Source organism: Raphanus sativus, chromosome 6 (assembly GCF_000801105.2).
Source record: "Raphanus sativus cultivar WK10039 chromosome 6, ASM80110v3, whole genome shotgun sequence".
Taxonomy (NCBI): domain Eukaryota; kingdom Viridiplantae; phylum Streptophyta; class Magnoliopsida; order Brassicales; family Brassicaceae; genus Raphanus; species Raphanus sativus.
Window position 1 is genome coordinate 7,170,450 of NC_079516.1, and position 16,979 is coordinate 7,187,428.

The window sequence follows — 16,979 nt, forward strand, 5'->3', positions numbered from 1 at the left end:
GGTGAAAGGACGGAGGAAGAGACAGACCGGTCCAAACTTCTATCTTGAATGATCAACAAAATAAATAAAAAAAGATATTCATTTCGTAATTCCGTAACCATACCAATAAGTATTTCACTTCACAGACAAGTCAGGTCCGATTATGCATAATAAATGTTATTACTGTTAAAGAGTGGCACTATGAACCCTCCACAAACTAGAGCTCAAATTGTAGATTTGTAAATGTTTTATGACATGAAACACTAGGGCTGGACATAAAACCCGTAACCCGAAATCCGAACCGAACCCGAACCAAAAAACCCGATCCGAACCGAATCCGAATTCTAAAAAATATCCGAATGGATCTTGTAGGGTGTTACAAAACATATCCGAACCCGAAGTGTTATTAACCGAACCCGAATGGATAATCCGAAAAACCCGAAAACCCGAAAAACCCGAAAAATATCCGAACAAACCGATCCGAATGTCCGAATTAATATATAATATAAATATTTAAAACATAAATATGTACTTCAAATATTCAATTTCATGTTTATTTCAACATGATATCTAACAATAAGTATCTAATTTTTTTTTAAAATATTTTAAATACTCCATTATATATAAATAAGTATATATTTTTATGTTTTTTTATTGAAATTTAGATTTTACTTAGGGTATATCCGAACCGATCTGATATAACCCGAATCCGAATGATATATGGTTACTTCGGGTATTAACCGAACCGAACCGAAACCGATGTGTTATATCCGAACCCGAACCGAACTTGTAGATTTACTAGAATGGGACCTAGAAGGTGTTACAAAATAGAACCGAAATCCGAAAAACCCGAACCGAACCCGAATGGGTACCCGAACGTCCAAGCCTATGAAACACCTTCGGCATGTGATAAAGCAAATCCATGTCCAAATAATAGAGGCATCATCTCCTGCAATAATACACAACTCAGGTCGAGTCAGATAACTCACACGTGCGAACCGAACATCCACGCACGTGCCAGCATTACAGTAACAACATAACATCATCAAGATCCCATGCCTAGAATTGATTAATGATTATTACAACACACAAGAAAGGAAGAAAGACGCAACCTTTATCGATCCCACGTCTTTGCTTTCTTTCTCAAGTTTCTCGGATCTGGGGGGATCGATCGTAATCAGAGAGAGAGAGAGAGAGGGTGAAAACTCAAATGGAGTCGATACTGGCACGGGCCTTGGAGTATACTCTCAAGTATTGGCTCAAATCATTCACCAGAGATCAATTCAAGCTTCAAGGCCGCACCGCTCAGCTTTCTAATTTAGGTCCTCCTTCCTCTTCTTCTTCAGTAATGGGTTCAGTTTCATTTAGGGAAAGGTTGTGCCTTTGTGATTCAGATTTTGTGTGTGTGTGATTGCAGATATTAATGGGGAAGCTATACATGCCAGTATGGGTTTGCCTCCTGCCCTTAGTGTCACCACTGCCAAAGTTGGAAAATTGGAAATCATGGTTTGTTCTCTTCTGTTCTGTTCTGTTCTGTTCTGTTCTGACTCTTTGGTGAACATCTCATTGAATCTGAACATCTTAGTTTGTTCTTGAGTTGGTTTTGCTGGCATTAGAACTCTGTTATCATTGTGTATGTCTCTAGTTTCTCTACCTTTTTTACTAGATGTAGCTTTAGGATTGGTAAAGAACATGGATTTGGGTTTAGGATGGTACAATTTTTTTTTGACTATTTGGGCAGGGACTGTCGGTGGGATTGTAATAGCTCTGTTGATTTTGAATGCATTTTCCACTTTTACCAGATATAGAATATAGATTTAAGATCTGGAATAAGTAGTAACATAGTTTGGTGATCATAATACTTCTTTTGAAGTTTGATAGAACATGCTATTAAATTGAAAAGTTGTTCTGCTTTCTGTTAACGTCTGTCATCTCTCTTGTTGTCCACAAGCATTGATTTATTTTTCTCTTTCACTCTTGTGCTCAAATAGCTTCCCTACGTGAGTAATGTGCAAACGGAGCCTATAGTTGTGCAGATCGATAAACTCGATCTTGTTCTTGAAGAGAATCCTGATGCTGATGTGACAAAGGGTCCAAGCAGGTAGGGGAGCCCTGCTTCCTCTGTTTTGCTTCTACTCAGTCTTCATTGATGCTTTCTTTATGTCCCAGAAATTTATTGAGCCTTTCATTTTTTTTTTCACTTTCAGTGTTCAGTCTCCTACCGCCTCTGGAAAAAGTAACGGTTATGGATTCGCTGATAAGGTGAGGTATCTCTGCTACTTGGTCGATATTTTCGAAAACATACCAGTAGAAGCACGGAGGCAATATCAGTTTTCTACTGATTCAAATAGTCCGGCCTCTTCTTGTTGTTATTTTGTGATTCATGCAACCGATAACTATCATCATTGTAGTACCATTTGCCACTATATTGGCATATTGCTGATAATGTTTTGGCCGACATCTGTTTGTGAGTCTTACTAAAAGAGCAAGACCGAAACTGAAAAAATGAAGTTATGTTTTTTTTTTTATCACTTTTGTGGTTTGGTAGGTGGTTTGAGCATTGCTCATTTTCGGTCTTTCTTGTACATATGGTTGAAGACTAGTTAAGCATATAATCCTTTTGTTTTCTTGGAGCAATATGTCAATTTGCTAGAGTGTCTTTCGTCAGGTCTATTGTTCTGTTTATTTTCGCATAGAGGTCCACGGTGCAATTATATTTTTCTTTTTATGCTGATCAGATTGCAGATGGAATGACTTTGCAAGTTAAGGTGGTCAATCTTCTGCTTGAAACAGGTGGTGGTGCTCACCGTGAAGGAGGGGCAGCGTGGTAAGTTGTTTTTAATTATCCATTGTCTCTTGCAGTTAGAAATATAGCTTTACGTCTATGGATGTTGGAATCTCGTTACTTTGTGTTCTTTGGTGGCCTAAACCTGGTTGTTACTTTTAATTACCTCAGTTAATTTATGAGTTTCACATTCGATCCGCCTTGTTAATGCATTGGATTGTTGCTGTTGTATGTTTAAGCTCTTATACTTTGTATCTAGGGCTGCTCCACTGGCATCTATTACAATACGCAACCTTGTTCTGTACACCACAAATGAGAATTGGAAGGTGAGTTCTGCGAGCATGATGTAATAAAATCCTCTTCTGGAAGAATTAGTATCTCTTAAACGGAATGAATTATTGATTACAGGTTGTAAATCTGAAGGAAGCAAGGGACTTCTCTACTAATACAGGATTTATTTATTTGTTTAAGGTATTGATGCCACTCTTTTTAGGTAGTTGCCTTTGATACTACTATGTATATTCTTGATGGCTCAAGATTGAGTACTCCATGTTAGGAAAAATAGTGCCAAATATCAATATTTTCCATGGCGCTTGCTTTCCAAACAACTTTATTCCTTCTTGATAATCTCCTTTGAAGATAAAATTATTAATATTGTCTTGTTTTCTACCTGTGACCGCATATATATTTTCCTTGTCAGAAACTTGAATGGGAAGCTTTATCAATTGATCTTCTGCCACATCCTGATATGTTCACTGACGCTAATTTAGCACGTTCTGAAGAATCAAATCTGAGAGATGATGATGGTGCAAAGCGAGTTTTCTTTGGCGGGGAACGCTTTCTAGATGGTATTTCTGGCGAAGCACATGTAAACATTTGTTTCTGAATTGTATTTTACTTGCATATTTTACCAGGATGCTTGAAGGAATTTAATGTTTTGGTGCCCTGATGGTACACTCTTGTTTAGATCACAGTTCAGAGAACAGCACTAAACAGTCCACTTGGGCTTGAAGTTCAGTTGCACATTCCAGAAGCTGTTTGTCCAGCGTTAAGTGAACCAGGTTTGAACACACTCTTTCTCTCTTTAGTTTTCAGAATTCTGGTCTGGTGGATATGGATAACTAAGCCTACCTATTATTATTGGTAATAGGGTTACGCGCTCTTCTCCGCTTTCTAACTGGAATGTATCTATGCCTAAACCGAGGAGATGTAGATCCAAAATCTCAGCAGGTCTTACAATTTCATATTCCCTGTGGATATTTATAAGGATAAGTTTGATATGAAATCTTTTTTCTCACTCTTTAATGATATGCGTCAAGCAGTCAGCTGAAGCAGCAGGACGGTCTCTAGTCTCTGTTCTTGTGGATCATGTGTTTCTTTGCATTAAGGATGCCGGTTAGTTTATGTATATACTTAAATTGAAATATAATTTACTTAGTTAAGAGTGCAGTGCAGTGCAGTTTTGCATGGAACCATTACTCTTGTTTCTTGGGTTTAAACTTTTACCCCTCTTCATGATATTTCAGAATTCCAACTGGAACTACTGATGCAATCACTCCTCTTTTCTCGGGTATGTTCTCACTGATTTTTAGATTTTTAGCTAGAAACTTTCATTAAGTTGTTTCCTACCAGTACACACATTGAAACTTTTATCAATTCTGGAAAATCGTAAATCAAATTCCAGGAACTCTAGTTTGTATGTATTTACTCTATAATGTATAAGTTCAGTATGTGTTGGAACATGAAACTGGATTCTGGACGAAGTGAGGAGCTCGTAAGGAAATTAGAGATCTAGATTAGATTCTCTCTCATTAAAATGGTTTATTAGTTAATATAGTTACATTTAGCGAGTTTGCAAATAAACTATATTCCTCTTCCAGTGATGTATGTTATGTTCTCTAGAAACTTAAATCATCTCATAGGATTAGGTGCACTTCATTACTTTGAGAATCTTAAGGAATTATATGGCACCGAAATCTGATATCGATAGTCAATGCCTGCAGGCCTGTGTTTCGGACGGAGAATCAGCCAACTATTTGACTAAGATTTTGATTGGTGGGCTATTTTTAAGGTGAATAGCTCGGACCAAAATCTCTGTTTAAACTGTCGATAGGCTTTTTTTATTTTTAAATTTCAAATTGCTTCCGGTTATCATATCAATAAATTTATAGCTACAAGTTTACTAGGCTGATCTCTGAGCACTTTGTTATTACTGTTTATCTTCAGAGAATTGTGTTTTTTTCTTAGTTGTGACTCACCGTTTTACATACACAATAATCTTCGTTTCTGATGGCTGTTTGAGACTTTATCCTATTACCTTCTTATTACCACTGTTTAGAACTTAAAGTTCTTTCTTAATTGCTCATGGTTGCAATTCAGGGATGCTTTCTCCCGCTCTCCTTGTGCTCTCATCCAACCATCTATGAAAGCTGCTGCGGAAGACCTTGCAGTTCCTGACTTCGGTAAATATTATTCTGAACTGTATTTTACAATAAATTATTCTTTTGTGATTCCTGTCAATTGTTGAAACATCTTCATGCTGATTCATTTTCCTTCATATATTTGGTGCAGCCAAGAACTTTTGCCCTGTCATATATCCATTGGACAACGGGCCGTGGCAACTAATCCAGGATGTACCTTTGATCTCCTTACACTCTCTTCAAGTCAAGCCATCCCCAAAACCTCCACACCTATTCTCAAAGACAGTTATCCAGTGCCAGCCACTCATGGTATTTTTCTGTATATCAAGACAAAATCAAAATCTGTTTTTCGTCAATAATATTTTCACCATTTTACTTGTGATTTTTCCAGGTTCATCTTCAGGAAGAAGCTTGTTTAAGGATCTCTTCTTTTTTGGCTGATGGCATAGTTGTGAACCCTGGTTGTGATGTTTTACCAGATAATTCCGTTAACTCTCTTCTTTTCACCCTCAAAGAGTTAGATGTTTCTGTTCCATTAGACATGAGTAACTTGGAAGAGTCACCAATCAAGGAAGATCTTTCAACGAAAAAGGTCTTCGCTGGAGCAAGGCTTCATATTGAAAACTTATCTTTTGCGGAGTCACCTACCCTGAAAGTTCGGCTACTAAACCTGGAGAAGGATCCTGCTTGCTTCTGTCTATGGCCGGGACAGCCCATTGACGCCAGCCAAAAGAAATGGACAGCTGGAGTCTCACATTTTAGTTTGGCTTTGGAAACATCTCCCAACTCCACTGATCTTCAGAGCTCTCGTGGACCAGAAATGGGTTTATGGAACTGTGTTGAAGGAAAAGACGTGTCTATAGAAGTTGCAATGGTATCTGCGGATGGGAAGCCACTGATAACAATTCCTCCTCCTGGTGGTATTGTTCGTATAGGAGTTGCTTGTGAGCAGTATATTTCGAATGCTTCAGTTGAGCAGTTATTTTTTGTTCTGGACCTCTATTCTTACTTCGGTAAGGTCAGTGAAAAGATATCGATTGTTAAAGAAAGCAAACGCAAGAGTACTGTTTCTTTGACTGGAGGTTTGTTGGAGAAGGTTCCTAGCGATACTGCTGTAAAATTAGCTTTGAAGGATCTGCAGCTGAAGTTTCTCGAGTCTTCCTTTACTGGTACTCAGGACATGCCACTCGTCCAGTTTCTTGGCAAAGATCTTGTTGTGAAGGTGACTCATAGAACCCTTGGCGGCGCTATTGCAGTATCTTCCAACATATACTGGGAAAATATTGAGGTAGATTGTGTAGATACCGAGGTACAACAAGAACATGAGAATAACTGTAATGGTCAGTTAGTTGGCTGTAATGGGTCAACCCCTTTGAGGCGTGTCTTTTGGATTGTCAATGGAAGACGTGATGGGCATATTGTGACGCCTTTTCTTGACATAAGCATAACCAATGTGATTCCCCTCAGTGAAAAGGATATGGAGTGCCACAGTTTAAGCATCATGGCTTATATTTCAGGCGTACGTCTAGGAGGAGGAATGAACTACACTGAAGCTCTTTTACACAGATTTGGAATTCTGAATCGTAATGGTGGTCCAGGAGAGGGTCTTTCTAGAGGGCTAGAGCATTTATCTTCTGGACCTTTGTCAAAACTTTTCAAAGCATCTCTTGTTGATGACAGGAAACAAGGTACTGGAATGGAATTATACCACTTTATCATTGGTACTCTTACCATGTTCATGTAGAAGTATAATATGCAGATTGTTCTCGTTTACAGCTTCAACTCAGCTAACCATTTTTGCTAACATATGCATCTAGATGGAGCTCCAGGGAGTGGGAATGGAGATGGTTTCGCACATTTGGGAACGCCAGATGACATTGATGTCTCCATTGAGTTAAGAGACTGGTTGTTTGCTTTGGAGGGGAGAGAAGGTGTGGCAGAAAGGTGGGGGTCTAACGATAATGAAGATATTGGAAGGGAAGAAAGGTGTTGGCACACAAACTTCCAAACTTTCCGAGTAATAGCCAAGAGTACACCAAAGCTTGTGGATCCAAATGTGACAGAAACCAAGCATGATGCTCACAAATTTCCTGTAGACTCAATTATTGTAAGTATCTGTACACCTTATTTCTCCACAGCTTATATATCCGTTCCTGAACTTTCTGAGGTTAATGATAACTTGTTCATCTTTTAAAAAGATCATATGTAATTCTCAGAGCTGCCTTTATCTTCTTGGTGTCTTATAAAATTACATTCTTGATTGCAATAATAACTGTCAACCATTAGGTTACTAGGCCTTTTATATTTTATTTGTAAAATGCATTATAGGTCAATGTGGAAGGTCTTCAGACGTTGAAGCCTCAGATGCAGAAAGAGACCATTCCAAATGGACATCACGAAAATGGTCACCTGCCTGGAGGGGTAAACATTGAAGCTAACATTGTAGCATCTGAAGACAAATCTGGTCATGATGACACGTTGAGCTGGGTGGCAGAGAGTCTGAAATTCTCCGTTAAGCAACCTGTAAGTGAATCTGAGCTCATTGCTTTCTTCATCATAGAAAAGTAGATTTTGTAATAAGAGTTCTTTTTTTCCGACTTGTTCTTCCTCCTGCAGGTTGAAGCAGTTGTTACGAAGGACGAGCTGCAACATCTGACATTCTTGTGCAAATCTGAAGTTGACTCGATGGGCAGGATAGTCGCAGGCGTTCTACGCGTGCTGAAGCTTGAAGAATCTGTTGGACATGCAGCTCTAAATCAACTAAGCAACCTTGGTACACTTATCTCAAACTCCTCTGCTTCTATATAAAGAGAATAGCTTTAGCTTCCTCCAGTTATTGAAGTTTATCGACCACATGCTGCAGGAAGTGAAGGTTTTGACAAGATGTTCTCCCCAAAAGCAAGCAGAGCAGGCACTCCCAGAAGCTCACCTTTTGGTGCAGCATCAGATTCAATGAAGGAATCTTCTTCACGTGCAGACCTGGAATCTACCATTTCATCCATTGAGGAAGCATCAGTGGAGCTAGAGGCCAAGTGTTCATCTCTAGTTTCTGATCTCTGCGATTCAGAGTCTGAAACTTCGGCAAAACACATCAAAGACCTGAAGCAGAAACTCGAGAGCTTGCAGAGCTTGATGGCTAAACTACGAACCCAAATCTAAAAGTGAAGCAGAGAAGCTAATTCTTTTATGTATATAGCCATATACAGAGATGTGAGAATCACTACTTGAAGCGGGAAAGTTTTGTATTTTAAATACGCCCAGAGACTATATTTGTGTATGCATATGTGCAATGCTCTGTTTTTACAGTTGCCCAAAAGAAACTGTCTTTAAATCTTTATGATAAAGTTTTGAGATTTACCAGAAAAGCTCTGTTTTTTATTTGTGTACGTTCTTTGGATGACAGTTAATAAACGGTTAGCTTTACGTCTCTTGAATGATGGTTGCTTATGGGGAGAATCCGATTGTTTCGAAACCATACTTACTAGACCCTTCCTTGTACCTCAAGGCTCTCAAACTATGCAGCTGCCAAAACGTCGAGAAACAGTTTGTGTTGATCCACAGGAACTCTGTGACAAATGGGTTCGTCTCCAATCTTCAGTTGAACATAGGGATGTTAATACGGGCGGCCCGGGCCCGTTTAGACCCTGCCCGTATAGTACCCGCCCGTTTAAAACCCGTCAAAGTCACGCCCGTTTAAAGCCCGTTAATGTCCTGCCCCTTTAGCAGAAATACTTCTTATAAACACAAAATATAATTAACTTCACAGATCCAGCAGAGTCCATAATTAAGTTCAACACCAAGCAAGCATATACATGAAGCTAAAGGTTGTACAGAGAAATAAGAATCTGAATATACATAAAACTTAAGGTAAGCAAACACAGAACAATACAAAGATGTCTGTCACTGGTTTTAGTTTTTTGCTAACCTGAGACCAAGCTTCTGCAATGAACTCAAGCTGCTGTACGGTTGCTACTTAGATCCGGAATCTGGCAAACATAGTCAAGAGTTGTCAATGTAATTTATTAAATGAGTACTGGATACAGAGTTTCATTGAAAAGCTTACAACATTTAAATCCCAGAGAGTTTTACCTGAGCGAGAGAGAGAGAGGTCGCTGGAGAGAGAGAGGTTGCCAGAGACTGAAAGAGAGAAAGTGGTTTCTCAATTTGGATTCATGTTTTGAGATTCATCGACACAGAGAGGAGAAACGAGAGAGACGACAACGAGATTAGTTTTGAGATAAGGAAACCTAAGATAAAATTAAGTAGTTTCACATATTCTGAAGAAAAAAAAACCTAATGGGCACCCTTTTATTCACGGGTAAAGCCCGTTTAATAAACACTCTTAAGGGGCGGCCCGTGATGAACCCGTTATGACATTTTTGATATATAAACGGGTACGGGTTCCGCCCGTTTAAATAAAGTCCGTCAAGCCCGTGGGCTTCGAGCCCGTTTAAACATCCCTAGTTGAACAACAATTTGTTGAACTTGTACGTAAGGCAAGGAGATGTGAAACACGCACGTAAAAACTGTTTGATAGAATGCCTAAAAGAGAGGTTGGTTCTTGGACAGCTATGATCTCGGGATATTGTCAACTTGGCTACCACCGGCACGCGTTGCTGTTGTTCATACACATGCGCCGGGAAGCTGTTAGGGGCCTTAGGGCTAATGATTTAACTTACGGGAGTGTTTTTGAAGTCGTGTAAAGATTTGGGTTGTCTGAGAGAAGGTATGCAGATACATAGTTGTGTGGAGAAAGGGAAATTCGCAGGGAACTTAGTTGTGAGGAGTGCATTGCTTTGTATGCTAAGTGTAGGAAGTTTGAGGATGTTCGTCTTCTGTTTGATTCAATGAAACAAAGGGATTTGTTTTCTTGGAATATAACGACCAACTAGACTTTGATTGCGCCGACGTATTTTCAAAAATATTGCTATTTATTTTTCATGTCAATATTAAAACTGAGCAAAAAATTCGAAGCACCGAACCGAATCCGATCCAAAAAGTAATACCAAACTCAAACCAAAATTGATTAAATATCCAAATTATTCAAAATTTTGGTATTTAGATAGCCGAATCCGATCTGAACCGAAGTATTTCGGATACCCGAACGTATTTGAAATATATTTAAATACTTACTATTTTAAAATTTAGAATATATAAAAACATCCTGAATATATATGATACTTTTAAGTTGGTTTAAATACTTGAAATATATACAAATATTTAAAATTAAATATCTAAAATAGTTAAAGTATACTCAAAACATCAAAATACTTAAAATAATTATTTATTCTCTATGCAAATATTTAAATCAAACCAATTTATATGTTATGTTTAAGTATTATGGCATATGTTATTCAAATTTATATGTAATATATTATTTTGTTTATAAATATTGAGAAAATTAAAGTATATAATGAATTTTAAAATTTTTAAAATTTTAAAATAATTTAAATGGGTTATCTGAACCCGTAAAGATCTGAATCGAACCTGAACCGAAATTTAGATATATTCAAATGAGGCTGAAATCTTTGACGCCGGAAACTCGAAACTCAAGCAGTCTGAACCGAACCCGATACTTAAATGCCCAACTCTAGTCACTATTATATATCATATATGTAATCATAATAATTAATTGTATTTAAGCTCCTCTTTGTTTTTTTAGATTCTGGGATTGCTTAGGCAAGAGTTCTTCCACAGCCGGCCACAAAATTCAACCACTCACCCTTAGCTGTAGAAGCTACAATATGAAGCATGGTGTTTCCTTCTCTGTTAATCATAATAGCAATGTGATTCTTCAATGCTCCTAATTGGTAAATCGTCCTGAACGGAGTTTTTTGACGCCATGCAGCAACAATGTGATTCACTGTTTGTTGGTTTACATAATGGATATAGAATCACAATAACTAATGAAAATACAACACATGTTTTATTCTATATGGTACAATCATTGTACACACCATATAGCATAAATATATCCTTACCAAACTTAACCTATCTATCTCTTCCAACTTATACTTCGTAAGTTTACCGTCTATGTTGATTTAGATATCTTCTTACCAAACATAACTAAAAGTTAATTGAAATTAATTTCTTAACAAGAAATTTTCATATCTTCCTAGAATATTCAATATAGTATAAAATTATTCAGATGTTGATTGCAAAATAGAAGATATCATTATGTAATTTGAAATACTGTTGAATTAGCTCTAGCAATTTTATCATAGTTATCTATTTTACTTTTTTCTAATATCTATTGTAATCTTCTATACAAAATAACTCTCTCTTCAATTAATTATTTTGTTTTTGCTAAAGAAGTTTTAAAACTCAGAGCTTTTGAAATTTCTATAGATGTTTTTGGTAAATTAGATAATATTTTTTTCATAATAGTCAATTTCAATCTATCAGTTCGAAGAACATATATACTGTTACACACAATTTTGCAATGAAATGTTTCTGATATATCATTTACATTCCTATGTTAATCAAGTAACATCTTTAATATGAGTATTTATCATTCCTAACTATAAGATTTTTCAATATCATCTCATGAAAGTTAACCTATAATAAATATTTTTTTTACTCTTATATTCTATATAAATCAATATAAATCTATAAATAGTATATTTCTTGATAATTTTATACCATTTTCATACTTTCACTTTAAATATTACGGTTAATACAATAATACTTATAATATTCAAAGTTTATATGATAAATTTAACATAATATTTCGCAATGATTTTCACAAATACAACATACCCTCTGGATTATGAGAGCTTTAAAGATCTGGGAAATGATATTCATCACCTCACTAAAACATCAGGAGCATAAAGGTTATATCCCCAGCTTCATCAGGAGTAACCACATGATAAAACACTTCATTAGATATTAGCTACATTGATTAAACTTAGCAGTAATCAAATTTAGTAAAGTTGTATTATGTGTTGTAGTAAAAAAAGGATCCTCTTCTCCCTTTGCTTCTCTAAAATTTCTTGAGCCAATCTGAGATAATATTTAGGCAGTGGTGGTTATGAATTTGACTCAGATAGCTTCCTGGCTTGTGTTCTATGTCAGGGAAGCAGCCAGATTGCTATACGTTTGAGAGCCTCTTCAGGGGTTCTATTCAAGTCAAGTGTCTTGATATGGTTAGTGAATTACATGGATTTGTGATCAAGATGGGTTTGGAGAGATCACATGCACTAATTAGGTCTATGATTGATGCATTTGGGAAGTGTGGTAGCCTTGTCAATGCTAAGATACTGTTTGAGAGACCAATGAGAAGAGACTGAATCTCTTGTACTGCTCTAATTATCACAGGCTTTGAACAGCGAAACAGCTTCACAAGTGATGCTTTTGATATCTTCAAAGAGATGATACTGATGAGAACTCAGCTGGACGAGGTTGTAGTATCTTCAATGCTTAAAATATGCACCAACATCGCTTTGAAATCCATTGGAAGACAGATCAACTGTTTGGCCTTAAAATCCTCCCAAATCAGATTCGATGCTGCTTTGTGTAACTCTCTGATAGATATGTATGCAAAGTCTGGGGAAATTGAAGATGCAGTTCTTGCTTTTGAAGAGATGGAAGAGAAAGATGTGAGGTCATGGACCTTTTTGATTTCAGGATATGGAAGACATGGGAATATCGAGAAAGCAATTGATCTTTTCAACAGAATGGAGCATGAAGGGATACCCAAACCGAATGACGTCACGTTTCTTGCTCTCCTCTCTGCTTATAGCCATACAGGAGAAACCGAACTTGGCTGGAACATTTTCAACACAATGATCCACAAGTGTGGTATCAAAGTTCGAGAAGTGCATTTATCTTGCATCATAGATATGCTTGCTTAGAAGAAGCTTATGAACTGATAAGAAACAAAAAAACGGCATTACAAGTCATAGCTCATCAGCTTGGGGAGCTTTTCTTGATGCATGCATGCGTCATGGGAACATGCAACTCAATGAAGTAGCAGCTGCGCAGCTTCTGAGTATGGAACCGAAGAAACCGGTCAATTACATTAATTTGGCAAGTGTGATTAGTGTAACTGATTCTTGCAATAAAGAGACTCGGACAATGCTTTGAAGACTAGAAAGCTTATGAAAGAGAGTGATTCTTGCAATAAAGAACCTGGATACAGCATTGTGTATTGATCAGAAGACTATAAAGGTTTTGAAAATGCAAATGTTTTAAACCAAAGTGAAGTTATTGAGGCCATAATAAGCATCTTAAAGTTTCAGGGAATAGTGATACACTTTCCAAATTGTAATGTGATAAATATATATGAGTTACAACAAAACAATATAATATCTTCTTCCTGCAGGGTCCTAATCCATCAGTTCTTAGAAGCCTCAGTTTGCTACTTGGTAATCACGTCCCAACGCCATATGGTCCCGTCCTCGCAGGCAGCAAGAATTGTGCTACAATGTCATTGAAGAAACGGATTGTCTCAAATGTTTAGGATCAGTCATAAAATCAATATACATATTGGTGAGAGAAGATGAATATAACATACTTTCCATCAACGGACATAGCGGTTTGCCTGATCACACATTTGGATTGATTGTGTGATAACCTATATAGCAACAGAGAATCATGTCAAGAAAACAAAAAGTAGTGAAGCTTAACTATTTGATTTAAAGATCAAAGATCTGTGTCTGAAGCTGGAAGTGAGACTTACTTTGTAATCAAAACAGGAGGGCAACTTTTCAAATCCCAGACATAAATCTTTCCTTCCTGGTTCCCTGATAAGTGATAAATGTTCCACAAATTTGGTAACAAGATATTCAAGTTTAAAGTTTAATGCAGAATAGTATATAGAGAGAGCATTGTGATCTCACCTATTGCAAGAGAACTGAATTGGAAGTCGCAAGAAAACTTGATAAACCAGATATCAGACATTGGAACCGGGTATCTTTGTAGAACATCTGAAGTACCCTGCAAACATCATCATCAACACAACTTCAGTCTTGTAACATTTGTGATTAAATTAATAAAATGAGATCCTAACCTCTCCAGGAGAGTTCTCTTTCAGTTGTGGTTCCCACAATAAGATCTCGTTGTCCACACTCTGAATCAGATATATAGAACATAAGAGTGTAAACTATAGCTTATTCCACCAAAAAAGAAAAAGTCACTTATTCTAGTAGCACTGACTAACTAACCTTTGAAAGGATAAAATCACCAACCCAACGGTTACAATCTACATAGTTTGTATGAACTGAAGCAGTAAATACCTACATACACACACACACAGAAGTAATGTTATCAACAAAGTCCATCAATACATTGTTTACAAGACGAAGGAAAAAGAAAATACTTACAGGGAATTGTACATACTTTGTTGGGAACTTTGTTGGGTCATCAGTCCATGTGTATGACTTCTCAACATAAGTCCAAAACTCTGAAAGCAGACAAAAGAACAAGATCATACAAATACAAGTTCCTTTCAAGTGTGTTAAGGTTTTTTACTCGTACCTTTCATTGACCATATCTTAATAGTGGTGTCCATACCACAGCTAGCAAAACGGAAAATCTCAGTGGGATGAAAATCCTACAAAGTCAAGAGATGGTTACACTTAACAATCAGATAATTGTTTTAAGGGAATATAAAATACCATATTGGTAAAGGCTTACCACACTTAGAACTTCGTATCGGTGACCTCCAGCTCCAGCAAATATCAGAATACATATCCCAGTTTCAACGTTCCACAGCCTAACAGATTCATCCTGATCCAATCAAAACCGTAAAGAGCTCTTTAATCATCAACAAATAAATAAATGTAGAGAGAAACAAAAATAAAGCCAAGAGATATTATACCTTGCTTGCAGTAATCACAAGCTGAGGTTTCAGAGGTTGTGTCCTGATTTCGTTCACTGAATCCCCATGGCCCAAAAGGCTCTGCACATGTGTGAGAGAGCACACAGATTATACAAACACAGAACATCATTCTAAAAGCTAATTAAAAAAAAGAATATGCAAAGATACCTTGTGAATCTTTTCATTGTTGACGTCAATGACTCGGACTATGCCTTTCACTCCACCAGCCGCAACAAATGGGTTCCCCAAAACGCCGCAAGCCCAGCTAACAGTGTAAAACGACTCCTCCTTCTGATCTCATATAACAAATGGACCTCAATGTTACATGGAAAACCTAGAAAATATATATAATAATAATGTATACTTCCTTACATCTTCATCAGCATAGGATTGCAATGCAGATATGGCACCATCTTCAAGACAATTGTACAGCGTAATCTACATAATAAGAGAGACACACCAATTGCAATAGTGAGATCCATGACTCAACCAAGATAGAGAGCAACCTAGTCTGTTAGGTAATGAAGCCATAAACACCAGCTAAGTTTAAAACAGAAAAAGCCATAAACTTTCACACAATCTCTAAGCTTATCACAATCAGCTATCTGTATAGAAGGAACCCATCAAGCAAAGTTTCAATTTTTATTTTCCAGACAAGGGAATCAACGACAACATCCCAAAACAGAAATGACAAACCCCCAAAATCAGACCAAAAAAGGGAAGATTTCAATAGGGCAAAAATCAATCTCCACCTAAAACCTAAACAGACCCAGAACAAAAGGAGAAGACTTTTTACCTTATTTCCACCAGCGGTGACGAAGACACTGAAGAAACGAGAATCAAGGAAGTTGAAGACAACAGCGTACAGAGGCTTCTTCCCTTCTTGAATCCTATTGGTCACTTTGTACGACTTCTTGTTCGATGGAGTCAATGACCCAACAAGCGATTCGTTCCCTAAGGTTACCTTCGACATTTTTCAAATCTCTCTCTCTTGCACACTGTTCTGTTTCTCTAGTCTTATAAGCTCACTAGTCTCATGCAATAAACAGGTCTTTGTAAGTTTCGATAATTATGGGTTTCCCAAGTTACTGCTAATTTGGTAAGAAAATTATTTTTGACCAGACCAGCAAAAAGATAGCAAAGTTTGCTATGAAAATCGGAATCAATATTATTATTTAGAGAAAAATATCTCAATTACCACTAAAAACTGACTAAGTAAATTGAATATTTTAGTATACCATATTTTTATTATGATAGAATATTTTGAAGTAGGAATGATATATGATTTGTAATTAATACAATAGAAATTGACCAATCTACAATCAACAAGTTTTGATTAAATTGGCTGAATGTGGTATATTGACTGTATTTTTTTTGGTCATTATATTGACTGTAAATACATGTTAATCTTGTAATTGCTAAATCTTGATAACATTTTATTCCTTTGAAAACTATTTTACAAATCTTTCTTGATTTTTTCTAGATGTTACAAGCTGCTTCCTAAAAACACAACGTTTTTTTTTTGCTAAAACCCTAAAAACACAACGTTGGAATGAGTTTCTAGATGAAAGATTAAAATGAATACTAATGTTTAAAACAAAAATTGAGACTATTTTCATGTGCCTACTTTAAAATGATATATGCATTTTCTAATTCTTACATATAACTAAAATACTTAAAATAATAATTTAATAATGTTAAAAAAAATTAAATGAGAAACTACTGAATGATGCTCTAAGAAATTGTTAGCTCCAATGTAAAACTGAAAATCTAGATCAGTGATCGGTTAGATATCAAGTTTTAAGTAGTTGTCCCAGTACACAACAACGGGCTCAATTTTAATCCCTGTTCGGAATCGCGCTAGACGGTATCCGTGCGGCAACTTCGGACCTAGCGAGTTATAAAAAAATCGGGATAAACTCGGGATATACGCGGGGCCTAGTTTTTAATAAATTTTTAGTTTTAAATCTGCAAA

General features: G+C 36.6%; 2 protein-coding genes, 1 long non-coding RNA gene and 1 pseudogene across 3 annotated transcripts; 2 read left to right on the top strand and 2 right to left on the bottom strand.

Annotated features, from left to right (window-relative positions):
* The first annotated feature begins 1,035 nt into the window (after positions 1 to 1,035).
* On the top strand, positions 1,036 to 8,549 carry LOC108829101 (uncharacterized). Its single transcript, XM_018602757.2, has 20 exons — positions 1,036 to 1,301; positions 1,397 to 1,485; positions 1,971 to 2,080; positions 2,187 to 2,241; positions 2,718 to 2,806; positions 3,024 to 3,090; positions 3,173 to 3,235; positions 3,465 to 3,632; positions 3,732 to 3,825; positions 3,915 to 3,994; positions 4,087 to 4,159; positions 4,291 to 4,334; positions 4,768 to 4,835; positions 5,144 to 5,226; positions 5,336 to 5,493; positions 5,576 to 6,872; positions 7,002 to 7,291; positions 7,513 to 7,707; positions 7,801 to 7,957; positions 8,048 to 8,549. Exons 1-20 carry the CDS (start codon positions 1,190 to 1,192, stop codon positions 8,341 to 8,343), a joined length of 3,588 nt encoding a protein of 1,195 aa, XP_018458259.1. The 5' UTR covers positions 1,036 to 1,189; the 3' UTR covers positions 8,344 to 8,549.
* A 68-nt stretch (positions 8,550 to 8,617) lies between these two features.
* On the top strand, positions 8,618 to 13,337 carry LOC130496432 (pentatricopeptide repeat-containing protein At3g20730-like; annotated as a pseudogene).
* LOC108829103 (uncharacterized) lies at positions 8,936 to 9,559 on the bottom strand. The gene is made up of 2 exons (XR_001945912.2): positions 9,274 to 9,559; positions 8,936 to 9,170 (listed from the first exon to the last, which is right to left on the bottom strand). It is a non-coding gene; the product is annotated as an uncharacterized LOC108829103 (long non-coding RNA).
* LOC108829084 (polycomb group protein FERTILIZATION-INDEPENDENT ENDOSPERM) lies at positions 13,334 to 16,047 on the bottom strand. Its single transcript, XM_018602742.1, has 13 exons — positions 15,801 to 16,047; positions 15,377 to 15,442; positions 15,173 to 15,295; positions 15,005 to 15,085; positions 14,821 to 14,913; positions 14,662 to 14,737; positions 14,508 to 14,587; positions 14,349 to 14,420; positions 14,195 to 14,254; positions 14,025 to 14,121; positions 13,865 to 13,928; positions 13,700 to 13,759; positions 13,334 to 13,604 (listed from the first exon to the last, which is right to left on the bottom strand). The coding sequence occupies exons 1-13, from the start codon at positions 15,975 to 15,977 to the stop codon at positions 13,544 to 13,546; spliced, it is 1,110 nt and encodes a 369-aa protein (XP_018458244.1). The 5' UTR covers positions 15,978 to 16,047; the 3' UTR covers positions 13,334 to 13,543.
* Positions 16,048 to 16,979: the final 932 nt, after the last annotated feature.